The following is a 16,421-nucleotide window of genomic DNA, read 5'->3' as shown; positions in this document are numbered from 1 at the left end:
GGGCAGATCATAAGGTCAGGAGATCGAGACCATCCTGGCTAACATGGTGAAACCCCGTCTCTATTAAAAATACAAAAAAATTAGCCAGACGTGGTGGTGGGCGCCTGTAGTCCCAGCTACTCGGGAGGCTGAGGTGGGAGAATGACGTGAACCCGGGAGGAGGAGTTTGCAGTGAGCCAGGATTACGCCACTGCACTCCAGCCTGGGTGACAGAGCGAGACTCCGTCTCAAAAAAAAGAAAAAAAGAAAAGAAAAGCATCATTTAGCTAGGTGATCCAAGGGCAATTCAAACCTGAGGGAAATATAAGACTTAAAAAGGTGCCTCATTGCTCCTTTCTATAACTCATGTGATTGCTAGAATCACACAGCAACCTGAGAGTAGCACACGCTGATGATAGTTTGGTATAGAATTTTATTTCTACAGAAAAGGTTAATCCTCTAGACATCAGGACTATGATTCTGCCCTCTAAAAAGAGAAAAAAAAAAAAAAACCGAGAAATTTTGTATACATTCTTGTAGTTTACACCATTGTCCTGAATTCAGTTATTACATTGTTAACAACAGTCCAACTCTTCAGATAATTCTGTGATGCCTTTCCTGTGGTTGTGAAAATGAGCTGGCATTATTTTCAAAGGGGACAAGAGTTTAATGACAGCTGAAGTCTCAGTAGACACTTCTTTCTTGGCTTTAATGCCCTTTAAATGGGCTAAATGGAGAAGATTCAGCTTGAAGTGAAAAGGAAAAGTTACCATCTGTATTCTTCTCTTGCCTTTTAATAGTTTATGTTAGCAGAATTAAATACCATTAATTAATAGGGCTATGGTTACAGAAAATCTCAATAGATTTACGTGTTTGAAAACTATGCTATGTCATTATACAGTTAATATTTTAAATAGTTGCTTTTTTCTCTTCTAGGTATTTATTTTTTATAGTTATTTATGATTATGGATAATTTAGCCTTAGTTTTTAGCATTACTTTATAAACCAGATTTTTGTCTCTGATTTTTATCATTTTGCATCTTGTTTTCTAGATCTCTTGGTTGCCAGCCGTAGTGTAGATCTATCATTATTCACTTAGCTATTTCATTTTTCTTCTCCAGTGAGCTCTCCAACTTCCTAAGTTCAATATATGTGATTATGCAAAAATAGTAAGCTGTAGTCTTATGGGAACAAATAAATAATTTCACCTGTGAAGTATCCAACTAGATTCCTCTTTTCTTTACTAAGAGTAGTTGATTTCTGGACACTCACATCAGGAGATGGTTTAGAACGTGATTCCGTGGAGTTAGATGTGATCTTTCATTTGGATTCTTTGGTGTGGCCCTAAGTGAAAGTAGAACACCTTAACTGTAAGTTTACAGGCATCTCTTTGTTATGTGTTAGAAGAGAAAATAAATAAATCAACATTGAAGAAATATTGGAGAAATATTTCAAATTGTTTTTTGCTATTTTTGTGCTCTTCTGAGAAAAGGCAATGCTGTGTTTAGAAAACCAAAGTGTTATCTTGTAATCAGACCATTTATAATCCTATTGTTGGCAGAGGGCTCAAATGCCCTATCTGACTGGGGAATTTATAATAAATTCCCTGATAAACTGAATATCTGAAAATATTTCTGCAAAAGAGGGTGTACTTTGGATAGTTTATGTGAACCAATAATTAATCTGAGAGGAAGCTTTTAACCTCAGTTTTAAGTTGAGAGAATGTGGTTAGATTTATAAGTTATATCTGAATTATTGCAATGAATACACATTTTAACTTTGCATTCATTTACACTGGAACGCCAACTCTCATGAGGTCATATAAGATTCATTTGCACATTCAATAAACTTTTATTAAACATCTCCTGTTGGACATGTGCTCGTCATGTTGTAGGTACTGGATGATATATCAGTAACAAAATAGACAAAAATCATTGCCTTCGTGAAGTTTACACATCATTGGGAGAGGATGAGGATAGACAAGAAACAAGACAAATAAGTAAAATATATAGTGTACTAGACAGTGATCAGTGCTAAAGGAAAGAAGGGTGTGTGTGTCTGTGTGCGTGTGTGCACACTTATGCTGTGTATATGTAAGGGATCCATTGAAGTTTTAGATGGGATGTCCAGGAAAGGCCTCACAGGGAAGATGCATTTGAACAAAGGCCTGAAAGAAGTGAAGAGTTAGTCATGCTGATACCTGAGGAGGAATGTTCCAGGCAGAAAGAACCCCAAGTGCAAAGGCCAGAAGCGGGATTTGAGGCTCTCCCAGTGCCACCCTGGAGTTAGAAGCAGAACAGGAGGACAAGACTCCTGTTACTTTTAAGCAAGCAGTTTAAGCCATACTGTGGCTCCAGCCATAGAGAAAATCTGGCTTATAATGGGTAAGCCACAAGGTAAAGCCAGTGTGTTCGGTGACCCAAGAATCATACAACGCAGAGACACAGAGGACGACTTCCTTTCAACCAGAGTAGTAATCTAACAGATTCGATTCTGTGAGGCGAAGTCACCATTATTCATCTTTATGGATCTTCTACTGTCAGCGTGCTCTACACACTTTCCACCTCTGTATTTCAACTTCATTAATTTTTTTCTGCTTCTGATGAGTTATGCAGTATCTTTTTTCTTGTGTTCTCTAAATCTGTTTAGCCAGATTCTCGGGCATAAACATTAGCTCTGTATCTCCTACATAAAGCTCATCCCATAAACACCAAGCCTTCCAGCAAGTTCTAAAGGAGTCCTAGTGCAGTGACATGTAGCAATTTTTGTCTTACACTCTAAAACCATTATTCACACTGCATGTGTGTATCTCTCACTAAACATTTTAATCATTTTCCTCCCTCATCTTTTTTCCTAAGTCATTCCTTTTATGCTTTGAGCTGTCCTAAGAAGGATTGTGAATCTTGTTTGTTTAAAACATATCAGCACTCAAAGACAGAATGACTTACCTCTTGAGGTTGCAAGGTCTTGCTATTGGAAAGCGTTCATTGGGTCAAAAAGCCCAGGTGCTGGGCATACTAGTACATCCTGGCAACAAGAGGTAGGGAATGATAAAGGTGACTTGGAATCTCCCTGGAAGATCCTAGTTGTTTCTAATACATGCATATGACTGGTCCTTGAACAGAAGAATGTGTTGTTAAGTGAGCTACAGGAGCAGGCAGGTGACAGTAGAGGACAGGAGTAAACACACAGGCTTGAATGGCTGAGAAGCAGCTGTTCTTCAGCTGAGACCTTCAGGTCTTACAGCTTGGAAAGCAGTGAGGCACTCAGAAAAGCCAGCAATATATTATTCTTCCCATCTTTGGACTTTAGCCAAAGGAAAAAAAAATTGGGGGGATGTTGAAATACTTCAGTTTTTAGTTTTTTCCCTCCCTTTTTTTTTTTTTTAAAGCAAAGCAAAGGTCCTCAACTTTTTTGCAGTTTTGTTTTGTTGTTTTTTTAAAGCAAAGGTCCTCAACTTGGGCCACGCATTGGTATGATGGGTAGCTTTCAAAAACCCCAGTGTCTGGGTCTTGGCCCAGGGATTCTACAACATGGGTCTGGGGCATGGCCTGGGATTTCTGAGCACTCCACTGGTGCTGGCAATGTGTAGTGCAGGTAGAGCCCACTATTTGGAAGGTCCCTTTCAAGGAGCAGCACCCAATTTCTCCCCTTTCCTGGATCTTTCCAGTCTGGAATGATGGTCGTGGTTTGGGGCATCCTTCTGAGTATTCAGCAATGATTTAGCTTCGTGCTGGAGACAAAATGAGAATGTGTTTAATGTATTTACTTGTGGTAGAGGGATTCCTGGATCAGATTTATCTCTCAAAAAAGGACATAGAGAACTCTGATTACTTCTCTGGTGGAAACTACCCACCATATGAAATGACTGCTCTCTCCTGGCCCCCAGCTGCAGCGTCCTTCCTCGCCCACTGGCCCAGAGAACAAAAGACCAAGATACCTATGGCCTTCAGCTGTGGTCCCTGCTGCAGCTGCATGGTGCCTGGTAGGTCTCGAGGTCAAGTGTCTGTCTTAGCTTCCTTTCAGTAGTGCTATTAGATTCCAGGGCCGAATGATAATATATTAATGAAACCTCAGCCACACATTTATTTGTTCTTCACAGCTGCCAATTTTCTTGTGCTGTAAATCACAGAGAAGAAAAAGATCAAAAAGGCAGAGATATGATTCCTTTAGCAGCTCCCAGTGTTTGGAGGATGTGAAGTAAATAATCATAGCCTTTGTGTTAAGCATTCATTATTTTACCAGCTCTGGGTCGGCTTTGGCTTTGTATTTTGAGCCTTGTCTTGCTGACAGTGAAAGTGACTTGGTGTCATGGCCACAGATCTTCTCCTTACTTTAAGTCTCTGCCTCTTTGTGAGGCCCTGAGTGAGGGAAGGAAATGGATGCTCATTTGGAGCATTCTGTATGACACTGGATACCCTAGGTGCTCTTACATGCTTTCTTTTTTTTTGTCCTCTCAACAAATGCACACTCCATTGGGCCCTGGGCCTTGATCAAATGCGTTGGGGCTTAGAGATGTGGAGTTCTTTTCTTGGATTTGCTTTTGACCTTAAGTGAAATTGTTTTTCCCAGAGGGATTGTGATGATGTATTTCCCTGGTTTCATGATAGAAATAATGGCTTTTTAAAATATGAACCTGTATGTGGTTACTTTGACTCAAGAATTTCTCTTTTTCTGTAACAATGTAAGAGGGATGGCTGCCACATTGTATGGAAAAATAGACACAATCTTGAATGGGAAGTCTTAGGAGGTTCGAGCTGCAATTCAGCCATTTTCATAGGCATGTGTGTTTGGTTAAGTGGTTGAACCTTTCTGCCTGTGTCATTACGAGAAAGAATTGGCTAACCTAGTGTTTGCCTTAAATGGGGTTCAGCAGCTCAAATGAAGTATCTTTACATGACAGTGCTTTGGAAGCCTTAGTACAATACAGTCTCCCCCTTATTTGTGAGTTTGCTTCCTGCAGTCAATCATGGCCCAAAATATTGAATGAAAAATTCTATGAATAAGCAATTTGTAAGTTGTGAATTGTGTACCATTCTGAGAAGTGTGATGAAATCTTGCACTGTCTACTCCACCCCACCTGGGATGTGAATCATCCCTTTGTCCAGTGTATCCAACCATTACTATGTGGGAAAAAAACATAGCATACATAGGGGTCTGGAATATCCATTGCTTTCAGCATCCAATGAGGATTTTTTGATGTATCTCCCACGCATAAAGGGGGCCTACTGGGTACAATCTTAGTTGCTTTTTCTGTATTTCCCTGTGGCTCTTCTCTCCTTGCTCATATGATTACTGGTTCTTTTGATACTTTTTGTTTTCTCCATGCTTTTCCTCACATTGAAATGCTGTCCCCCTACTCTTTGCCAGATGATCAGCTCTTAGTCATGACAGTGGGTTGATTTGTAGTCACTGAAAGATAGGTTCAAGTCTTAACGCCTGGTACCTGTGTATGTGAACTTATTTGGGAAAAAGGGTCTTTGCAGATATAATTAAGTTAAGGACTTCAAGATAATATAATCCTGGGTTAACCATGTAGGCCCTAAATCCAGTGATAAGTGTCCTCATAAGAAGAGAAGACACAAACAGATGGATGAGACATGCATGAGAAGACCATATAAAGACAGAGGCAGAAATTGGAGTGATACTGCCACAAGCCGAGGAATACATGGGGCTATCCTAAGCTGGAAGAGACAAGGAAGGATCCTCCCCTAGAGCTTTCAGAGGGAGTGTAGCCCTGCCAACACCTAAATTTCATACTTTTGGCCTCCAGATGTGTGAGAAAATAAGTACATTTCTATTGTTTTAAGATACCAAGTTTGTAGTAGTTTGTTATATTGGTCACAGGAAACTTTACTTTATTTTATTATTATTTTTTAGAGACAGGGCTTTGCTCTGTGGCCCAGGCTGGAGTGAAGTGGCATGATCATAGCTTACTGCTGCCTCAAACTCTTGGGCTCACAGGATCCTTCCACCTCAGCCTCCCAAGTAGCTAGGACTACAGGTGTGTGCCACCATGCCCAGCTAATTTTGTAAATTTTTGTAGAGACAGGGTCTCACTATATTGCCCAGGCTGTTCTCAAACTCCTGGGCTCAAGCGATCCTCCCAGTTTGGTCTCCCAAAGTGCTGGGATTACAGACACATGAGCCATGGCACCCAGCCAAGTCACAGGAAACTAATATACTCATCTTTTAAGGCTTGACTCAGGTTTCTTCTGCTCCTGGAAGTGTCCCCTGATTCCCCTAGGCTGGACAAGGTGCGCCTCCTCTGTGTGCATATGCTACCCCTCACACCTGTCACTCTACTTGTTCCTGCTTGTGTAATTATCCAGGGATGTGTTGGCCTTCTCCATGACACTGAGGGCTCTGTGACAGTGGGTGGTATTCCTCTTTAATACTTCTCACCTGGCACAGCAGACGCTCAATACATGTTTTTTTTTTTTTATATATATATACAAAATGAGTTTTGTCCCCAGATTATCTCTCAACTTTGTTAACTACCCCCAGCACATTATCCTAGGCACTCAGTACCTGCAGTGGGGCCCAGTGTGCCTGATGTTTCATCTGCAGACACACTTCCTCTTTTGGCACACGCTGCCAGATTAATATTGTTTCTAGAGTTGCTACACAAGGACTTGTTCACTCAGACTCTCTTAGCAGCGCCATACCTCTTGCTTTCAAGTCCCTCCACTCTCCAAAGTTCTTTATCTGCCACTACCGTACCCTATGAACTCTAAGAAAACTCATGTGTTCTTTGCATTTACAGAACATTCTTAATTCATGTAAATCCTTTGCTAGAACTGTGGTTGGCAGGAAAGCCCTTCTTTCCATCACTGTTGAAATCTCAGTTACATTGAGAGCTCCGATCAATTCCCACCTCTTTTTTGGGGCCTTCTCAGTCACTCAGGCAGTAATGCTGTGTTCCTTATCAGAAACTCTGTTGTATTGGTTGTCTGTGCTTTTGTAGGCATCTTTGTAGACCAGGGTAGAATATTTGGGGATATGTCTTTTCTAGCATGACAGGAGGGTGTTCCCTTATGGTGTTAGAGCCAACTCTTTTTCATCCTTGCATCTCCTTCTGGACCTAGAGGTCTCCAGGGAAGTGGAGTGCCTCGTTAATTGGGCTTGTTAAAGATATTAATGCATGTGATAGTGATACAGGGAAATTCAATAACCTATCCTGGTGTAGAGTTTTGAAATTTTTCCTTAGGGCATTTATAATTGCTTTGTTCTTACAGGATTTTGTGAAAATGAATGCATTATTGGAAAGCTACCCATTATGCAGAGTTGACATATAATGACCTCTTAGAAACAGATTTGCCAATGAAAGAACAGCCTTAAATTTTTGGTGAAGAATGTGGGAATTGTTCTTGTCAAGGAGTACCCCTTTCCTCCCTTTGGGTGGGTTGTTCTTCAGCAAGTGGTGGAAGAATTTAGGGAAAGGTATTGGAAACAGGGAGAGGTAGGCGCACTGGAAGAGCAGAAGAGCTGTGAACGGAGGCTGGGGCCATTGGTTTCAAGCAGAACAAGTGGCCGAAAAGCTGTGCTAAGCAGGGCTTTGAGAGAATCTATATCCCATGATCACCTCAAAATTCTGTGAGTCATCAGCTGGACGGGTCGTAGCTCTGATATCCAAACCCCTTGAAGTTCGTTGTGATCTTAAGTTAATTGTAATGACAAATCATGGCTGAGGTAATTATTGAGGTTCCCCCAACTATACAGTGGGATTGGAAATAGGCAGGAAATGTATCTCACAATAATCCTCAACTCTGGAAATTTCCATAGCATTCTTTTCTCCTCAGTGAAAAAGGTAGTTTTATTTTAATAGCATATTTTTGTTCTAATTTACTTATGTAGGTTTAGAAAACTTAGTTTCCAAAAACTTTCCCTGGCCTTTTATCTGTTAAAAGCATCAAATAGCATAAGCATAGTGGGAAGGGCTTTGGAGTCCTGAGTTTGAATCCTGCTTCAGTTATTTGCTAGCTATGTAACCTTGAGCAATTTACTTGATTTCTCTCTAAGCATCGGATTCCATATCACTGAAATGGAAATGATAATAATACTTATAAGGTTCCTGAGGATTGAATGCAGTCACATGAAGAGTAGCTGGCAGAGAATTAGTTCTTAATAAATAGTAATCCTTATTATTATAGGATTTGTGGAGGAGGGAAGACCGAGATGGTACAATGAGCTTGAGCTTAATTACTTACAAGTAATTGAGAGACAGTGAAATTACAGAAGCAACTGTGGTATATTCTAATTCAATGTGTTTCTTAAGGAAATCATTTGTATTACTTAATTCTTTGCAGAATAATGGGACCACTGAGCATCAGGTGGAATCTTTCATAAGGAAAAAACTGGAGTCACTGTTAAAAGAATCTCAAATTCGAGATAAAGAAGATCCTGATAGTTTCACAGTGAGGGCACTATTGAAGGCCACGCATGAAGGCTTAAATGCACACCTGAAACAGGTATCTGATTCCCCCTCGTATTTATCCTTCAACAGGAAAAAGAAAGCATCTCATACGTTGTTTCTAATCATTTGTGAAATGCTCCTCCAACTTCTTCTATTTCTGTCCTCATTTTGCTTGAGAAATGAACATCTCCTATTGCAAAATGATATGAGAAATAGTTAAAAGTGGATTGGGTGGAGGTAGAAATGACTCAAATACTGCTCCACTTGGACCCTCAGGACCAAGCCGAGTGTTTTCAGAATCATCTTCCCAATGCATGCTCAGGTGAGGGAAGAAGTTCCAGGCCCCTGTGTCCCTTGCCCTCCCACCTCTCCACATTCATTAGATGTCTGCCTTCCCTGCTACTACCACCTGTCTTCCAGGGCTGACGGCTCCTCAGGCAGAAGGAAGATCATATGGGGGTGATCGCCCTTGGATCCTAAGTGATCACTCTGCATTGATGGTTGCCCTCTGGACCCTACACGAGTCTAGCCATCCAACTGCTAGGCTGTTCCTCAGGCCCATTTAGTTTCTAAACATAGAAATCCTAATTCAAAATGGCTTCAATGATGAAGAAGATGTTGGGTTTGGTAAGCAGCAAATTTATTTGCAGAATGGCCTATGGGGTGGGTTTAATCCAGAGGCTCGGTGGTGTCATCGTAGATCTATCTTTTTGCTCTACCTATCATGCTATCAGTGTCATCTCAAGTCTAGTTCTCCTGTCCATCAACTGTCCATGATAGTTGCGAGATGACTGCCAACAGGCCCATGAGCTACGTGTTTCTTGGTCCATATCCAGAGAGATTGAGACAGCATATTCGCCCCAACTAACAAACGAGAGTTGCCTAGTTCATGTGCCTATCCCTAAAGTAATCACAGTGGCCATGGGTAAGCGTCCTTCCTGAAACAGTACTTGGCCAGAGTATAGGATCATAATAGCTTGCTAATGCCAGTGAGAACTTACCTCTGAAACTCTTGTCAAGGTTATCTCCTCTCAAACTGCATGTTAGAGGGGCAGATGGAATACTGGGGAGACAACCAAAAGGTCAATTACAGCATTACTGCCCTTATAGTTTATCATATAATTCTGGATTTTCTTAATAATTTCTATAAATAGTAACAATCTTCTCACCCTCCTCGCCTCCAGCCATTTATTTTCAACACCAGAAGTACCTGTAAGATCAGACTTGTTTAGCCTATCTTGATTCTGCTTCTTGTCCTTAGTGAACTCTCATTGGCTTATCTGGGCCAGTTACTTTTTTTATGCGTTTGGAGAAGTCTTTGCCCCATCCTAGATTATCTAATTGGAAATGCAAACCATAAGGCTTGGATATTCTGGAAGAAATAAATTAAGCCCCCTCTCTTCTGCTATTCATTAAAGAGATCCTAATGACAATTTCTCCATCAGGTAAAATGGTAAGAGAACCGAAAATTTTAGAGAGGTAGTGTAGCAAAACTCATCTTCTTTTTACTTATTTTTGAGGTTTTTTAACACTGCTGTGTTTTTAAAATATGGTTTTAGTTCACTGGGCAAGCAAAGGGAAGTTACTGTTGAGACGAGTCCATCTGTACCAGATACATATGTCGGTTGAAATCCAAAGCTGAGAATGTGCTGAGTGTGGCTCTGGGCAGCACGTCACTCCAGCTTCTACTTTTCTGGACCATCAATCAACAGTGCAGAATTCATTTCTATTTGTGCTGTCTTTTTCCTGCGGAACCCTGAAGAAAAGTAAAAATGAAATTCACCTTCAGGCTGGAAGAACTTAATAGTCACAGGAAATGGTTCTTAAGAGTTCTGGAATCTGCTGCTTTCTTTATATCTGAACTACTGCTGCCTGGATAACCTTAACAAGTTCCTAAGCTCTCAGCTGGCTGCTTAATGTCTCATTCACACCACTGCCATAGTGATAGTTCAGAAATGTGCATCGGGTCATGTCATTCTCCTGTTTTCAACCATCTCAGGGATCCTCATAGTTTGGAGGATAAAGCTCGGATTCAGAGATAATAGCCCATAAGATCCTTCCTTCCTGTTCTGGCTCCTAGCGGTGACACGCACAGAGTGTGCATGTGTATAAGTCCACACGTGCATACCTCCACTTTCCACATTTCCTGGCACCGTGCTCTTACCACATGGCTTTCGTTTTGACTGTTTTCTTGGCCATAGTACACTTGCTCTTCCCCATTTTACGTAGATAACTTGTACTCATCTTTAGGCTTCAGCTTTTGTATCATGTCCCCTTGGAAGTTCTTAATCCTCAAATACAGTAGATGGTCTCCCTCTGCCATCTCACAGTGCCCTAAGCTTTCCCCATTATAGTCTTATGACAGTGTATTGTAATCATTTGTCTCTACTATTAGACTGCAAGCCCAATAGGGGCAGAGTCTGCATCTCTTTTGTTTGCTCTTGTCCTTATATACATGCCAAGTTCCTAGGACAATGTCTTACTCATTAAATCAGTGAAAGATGTGCCGATGCTCAGGGAGAGGTCCAAGTTGGTGATAGGTATTTGTAGATATCTATTTCCTACATAAAGAGCATGATAATGGGATAGAAAATGTTGGGGAAGTGGAAGGAAGCCAGAGAGAGGACTTGTAACTAGACAGAATCCTGTTTTATCACCAACGAGCTTTGTAACTTTGGGAATATAATCTAACTTGTCTGTATTTCTGCTTTCCTTTTCTGTAAAATTGGGATTTTAATCATACTTATTTCCAGGGTTGGTTACATATATTCTCATTTACTATGAGAATATATGTAATGTAATTAACATTATCCTTAGGGTATAGTAGGTGCCTACTAAATAGTGTGACCATATACCTCAATTTGCCTGTGACAGCCATGCTTTATACCTGTTGTCCCAGCATAATTATTAAAAGTATCCCATTTTATTCTTAAAAGGTCCTGTTTTGGACAATAAATGGCATGGGCCCCCTACCAATAGATGGGTTACTAGAAATAGAAAGGAACTCACAGATTAATTGGTTCATTTCACAGATTTAAAAAAAAACAGACCAAAAGAAGAGGCTTTCTAAAGGACATGTAGCTATTTGGTGGCAGAACTGGGTCTTCTAACTTGGAGACCAGTGCTACATCTATGACCACATCTGGCTGCCTTCTTAATTCCACAGTTTTGGCCGGGTGCGGTGGCTCAAGCCTGTAATCCCAGCACTTTTGGGAGGCCGAGACGGGCGGATCACGAGGTCAGGAGATCGAGACCATCCTGGCTAACATGGTGAAACCCCGTCTCTACTTAAAAAAAAATACAAAAAACTAGATGGGCGTGGTGGCAGGCGCCTGTAGTCCCAGCTACTCGGGAGGCTGAGGCAGGAGAATGGCGTAAACCCAGGAGGCGGAGCTTGCAGTGAGCTGAGATCTGGCCACTGCAGTCCAGCCTGGGCGACAGAGCGAGACTCTGTCTCAAAAAAAAAAAAAAAAAAAAAAATCCCCAGTTTTTGAACAGTTAATGATCTGCATTGATAGATCTCCAAAAGCAATAAACATACATGAATCAGTTAACAGTTACCTAACATCAGTCACCTTGTAAACCCCTCACCATTACTCCTCCAGCATTTTTTTAGCTGCTCTTTCCCCAACCAGTTCTTGGACTTCACCCAACCTCTTCCCACCTCTACTTGCATCTTTGATTAGCATCTATGGGCATATACAGATGCCCTTCCCAACCTTTTGGCTTTAACTGTTTTTGCTCACCCACATTTGTTCCATTTATGTGGTCACCTGTTTCTCCTCTGTTTAGCTGGAGTCCTGGTCAAGTAGGGCCTACTGGTCTCTCCTTATACCATGTTATTAGTATTGAACCACCTAACATATTTTTAGGGATGACAAATGAATAAGAGTTTAAACCCTCTTAGCAGGTGGCCTTTTGTTCCCTAATGAGACATAGGCTCCAGGAAAGAGAGTTGGCCTAGAATCTCTAACTGGAAAATTAACCTATGTGAGGAAAAATTCAGAGGCTACAATACCTCTTTCCAGTGCTCATCACAGAGAGAATTATTTCAGTGAACAGATACACTTTGCTTGGTTTACTTTAAACAAACAAAAACAATCTTATTATCTCATAGATATCCTTGGATTTTATTTATTTATAATGTTTTAAATTCCCACATAGCACTGTTTAGTCAATGTGATCCACTTTCTTTATTCAATAGAATTGGCTGCTAATGTCTTTTGGTCATTTTCCAAAACTGAATCCCCACTTAACTGAAAATGACTTAACCCCACTCAGAACATTTAAAAGAACACATCCTGTGCTGTGGAGAGCCTGGTGAACAGGCGCCATGAGGGCCAGCACACCTGCACACTGCTGAGAGCCCTTGACCTTAGCTTTGGGAAGGTATAGGCAGCTGCTGCGTCCTGGCTGGTATCCATCTCTCCGTGCCAATATTTCCCTTTCCAAGTCAGGCAGAGCCACCTTTGTGGTAGTGGAGTGTGGAGCAGGAGGAAATGAGTGGAGTCTGCTTGTTTCTCACCTAGAGGCAAACAGAAGAGAAGAGAGGGCCCCCTTGCCATTCCACCAGAACTAAGGAAAAAGACAAAAGCAAAGAAGATAAATAGTTATATTGTGCCTTTGTTTACTCAGAGTCCAGATGTAAAGGAAAGTGGAAAGAAATCACATGGACGATCGCTCATGACCAACTTCGGAAAACATAAGGTATGAATTAAGAGTAATAAATATGCATAATTCAGTTAATTTAAAGATTCTGGAAGGTAACAGGAGAATATCATCATGACCTTGGAATAACTGAAGATTTCTTAAACAGGACATCAGTAAAGGGAAAGACTGATATTTAAACTACTTTAAAAGTTAAGAACTTCTACACATCAACAGTATCAAAAAGCAAGTTACATATTGGGAAATAATATTTTGAATACGTATATCCAATAATATATCCCAAAAAACTGTATTTAACATCTTAAATACACATATCCAATGCATAATAAATATGTGTTACTAAAACTGGGGTGTGTATTATATATTCTATCCTGAATTGATAAATAGCTTCTATAAATAAATAAAAAGAGAGGCACCCTAATTTCTAAAAGATGGGCAAAACCCTTAAACAGGCACTTCACAGAAGAAGATATCCAAATTGCTGATAAAGAAAAGGGATTCACCTATCAGTCATCTGGGAAACACAATTTAAATGACTATGTGATTCCATATACACCCACCACAACAGATAATATTAAAAGACGGCAAGAACCAAATGTTAGTGAGGACAAAGAACTTGAATTCTCATACACTGCTTATGGTTGTGCACATTTGTGCAACTACTTTGGCCCACTATTTCACAGTATCTGACTACGTACTATGACTTAGCAGTTCTATTGTTAGGTATATGTCAAAAGACAGAAATAGGCCAGGTGTGGTGGCTCATGCCTATAATCCCAGCACTTTGGGAGGCCAAGGTGGGTGGATTACCTGAGGTCAGATGTTCAAAACCAGCTTAGCCAACATGGCCAAACCCCGTGTCTACTAAAAATACAAAAATTAGCCAGATATGGTGGTGTGTGCCTGTAATCCCAGCTACTCGGGAGGCCAAAGCACCAGAATTGCTTGAACCCAGGAGGCAGAGGTTGCAGTGAGGTGAGATTGCGCCACTGCACTGCAGCCTGGGCAACAAGAGTGAAACTCCATCTACAAAAGAAAAAAAAGACAGAAATAACAATATTTATATTGAGATTGGTAATAGTACAAAGAGGAAAAAGTACAAATGTCCATTGATAATAGAATGAATAAAAATTGTGGTGTATTCACATAAGAGAATAGTTAACAACTAAGAAAATGACAAAATTACAACTATATGCAATAATAAGATGATCTTTATAAACATGATGTTGAGCAAAATAAACCAGACCCAAGAGAGTACAGTTTGATTCCATTGATATTAAATTCAAAACCAGGCAAAAGAAACCCTATAGAGTAGACATCAGAATAGTTATTACCTCCACAGAGAAAGGAATGACAGGGTTGGAAGATCAGAAGGCTTTTGGGAGACAGATAATATTCTATTTCATCATATGTGTGGTTGATTTGTGAAAGACATCAACCTGTACACTTATGACCAGTGTGCTGTCCTAACTGTATGTTATACTTCAATAAAATAAAAAAAAGTTACACTAACTGGTGTCTTCTGGACAGATTAGCTGTTTGACAGTAAAACTTACATAAGAATTCGATTATTAGATGGTGAACTTTACTTTATACATGAGGTTTCTGTAAGGCCGTTTCTTCTACTTTAAGGAATGTCATATATCGAATTTCCTGCCCATCAGTGAGATAATTTATTAGTAGACTAGTCAGATTAGTCATTGTCACAAAATATTGAAAACAACCAAAATGTTCACCCCCAAAGAGTGTGTAAGTAATCTGTGAGTCATTCACATAATGGACAATTATGCGGCCATTAAAATATGATCCCTTGGAAGAGCTCAACATGTGAAACATTAAATGAAAAAGTAAGGTGAGAAGTTGATTCTATGGTACGATAACCATGAAAAGATGTGTCAAAACTGGATGTCCAGAAAGTATATCACCCTCTGAATGTTATTATCTGTCATTGGTGATTCATTTATTATTTCTAATTTTTGCATTTTATAGTAAAAATGATGCTTAAAAAGACATTTATTATTGTATAACTCAAATTACTATGTGGAATTAGAGAGCATTTCACTTCTGGTTTGCAACTTGTCATTACAATTAAAATAGTCTTTCAAAATAGATGTTTTAGGGAGTACTTCACCTAATTAAAATTTATCATACCTCAAGTTATAAGAACAAATTGTTGTCCATGAGACTATTTATAGATTATTTTAATAAATATTGACAGTATTTTAAATGGAAAGTTAATGTTATATAGAGAATGACTTTCTGTGCCATTTATTTAATCATCACAACAATAATCCTTTGAAATACATGTTCTTGCCACACTTTTTCTAAAGATCCAATAGGAAGCTAGTGAGGTTAGCCAGTTTACCAGTTTCGTGAAAGGTGGAACATGAGATCATCAAATGGTAGGGCTTCCATACCTGCATGCTGAGGTTCTCAAGGCATAAATAATACCGGAGAAAGTTCCAAACCAAACTAGCACCTCACTGTCAGTGCAACAGAGAGAAGTTGAGTATGTTTATGCCAACCGTGTAGCTTTTGTGATTTTGGGGTGGGGGTTGGGGGAAACATGAGAAAATCTAGAAAGTGGCTGGTCCTATGGTAATTTGGGGATGGAGACCCTTTCCCTTTCTAAGCCACATTCCCGATGTCCAGGATTCTCTGTCTAAACATCTTACTTTTGTTTGTAGACACTATATTTTTGATGGCAAGGTTGTCTGCAATTATTGGGGTGGTCCTTCCCCATCATTTGTATTGTTTATTTATTTATTTAGAGATGGAGTTTCGTTCTTGTTGTCCAGGCTGGAGTACAATGGTGGGATCTCAGCTCACTGCAACCTCCACCTCCTGAGTTCAAGCGGTTCTCCTGCCTCCACCTACCAAGTAGCTGGGATTATAGGCACCTGCCACCACGCCCAGCTAATTTTTGTATTTTTAGTAGAGATGGGATTTCACCATTTTTTGACCAGGCTAGTCTTGAACTCGTGACCTCGGGTGATCCACCCGCCTTGGCCCCCCAAAGTGCTGGGATTATAGGCATGAGCCACCACGCCTCGCCCATCATTTGTATTGTTGAGGTCTGTGTTGCCTAAATACTGGGGCTATCTCCAAATTGGTGGGGATGAAATCATACCATCCCAAAAAAGTTTTATTGTGAAACAGCTAATCTGTCCAAGAGACATCAGATTAGACCTGGAGCCTTTCAGCCTATATTCTGTGGGTAGCAATATTTTTTCCTGCTGATAGAAGTGAAAATGGCTCAAAATCTCAAAAGGGAGATTTGATTCAGATGGTCATTTGAGTGCATACTGATCAAAAGCAGAAATGGTAGTTATTCAATTTTTTTTTAAAAAATTACTAC

General features: G+C 40.2%; 1 protein-coding gene across 1 annotated transcript in view; it reads left to right on the top strand.

The window, feature by feature from the left end:
• PLCH1 (phospholipase C eta 1) overlaps nt 1-16,421 on the top strand; it is a 253,598-nt gene that overhangs the window by 215,843 nt on the left and 21,334 nt on the right. The window contains exons 12-13 of the mRNA XM_077991608.1: nt 8,289-8,450; nt 13,031-13,102. Coding sequence (XP_077847734.1) covers nt 8,289-8,450; nt 13,031-13,102 — 234 coding nt within the window. The remainder of the gene's footprint in view (nt 1-8,288; nt 8,451-13,030; nt 13,103-16,421) is intronic.

This window comes from Macaca mulatta, chromosome 2 (genome assembly GCF_049350105.2).
Source record: "Macaca mulatta isolate MMU2019108-1 chromosome 2, T2T-MMU8v2.0, whole genome shotgun sequence".
Lineage (NCBI taxonomy): Eukaryota > Metazoa > Chordata > Mammalia > Primates > Cercopithecidae > Macaca > Macaca mulatta.
Note: the sequence above shows the minus strand (reverse complement) of the source record. Positions and strands in the feature narration are given on the sequence as shown.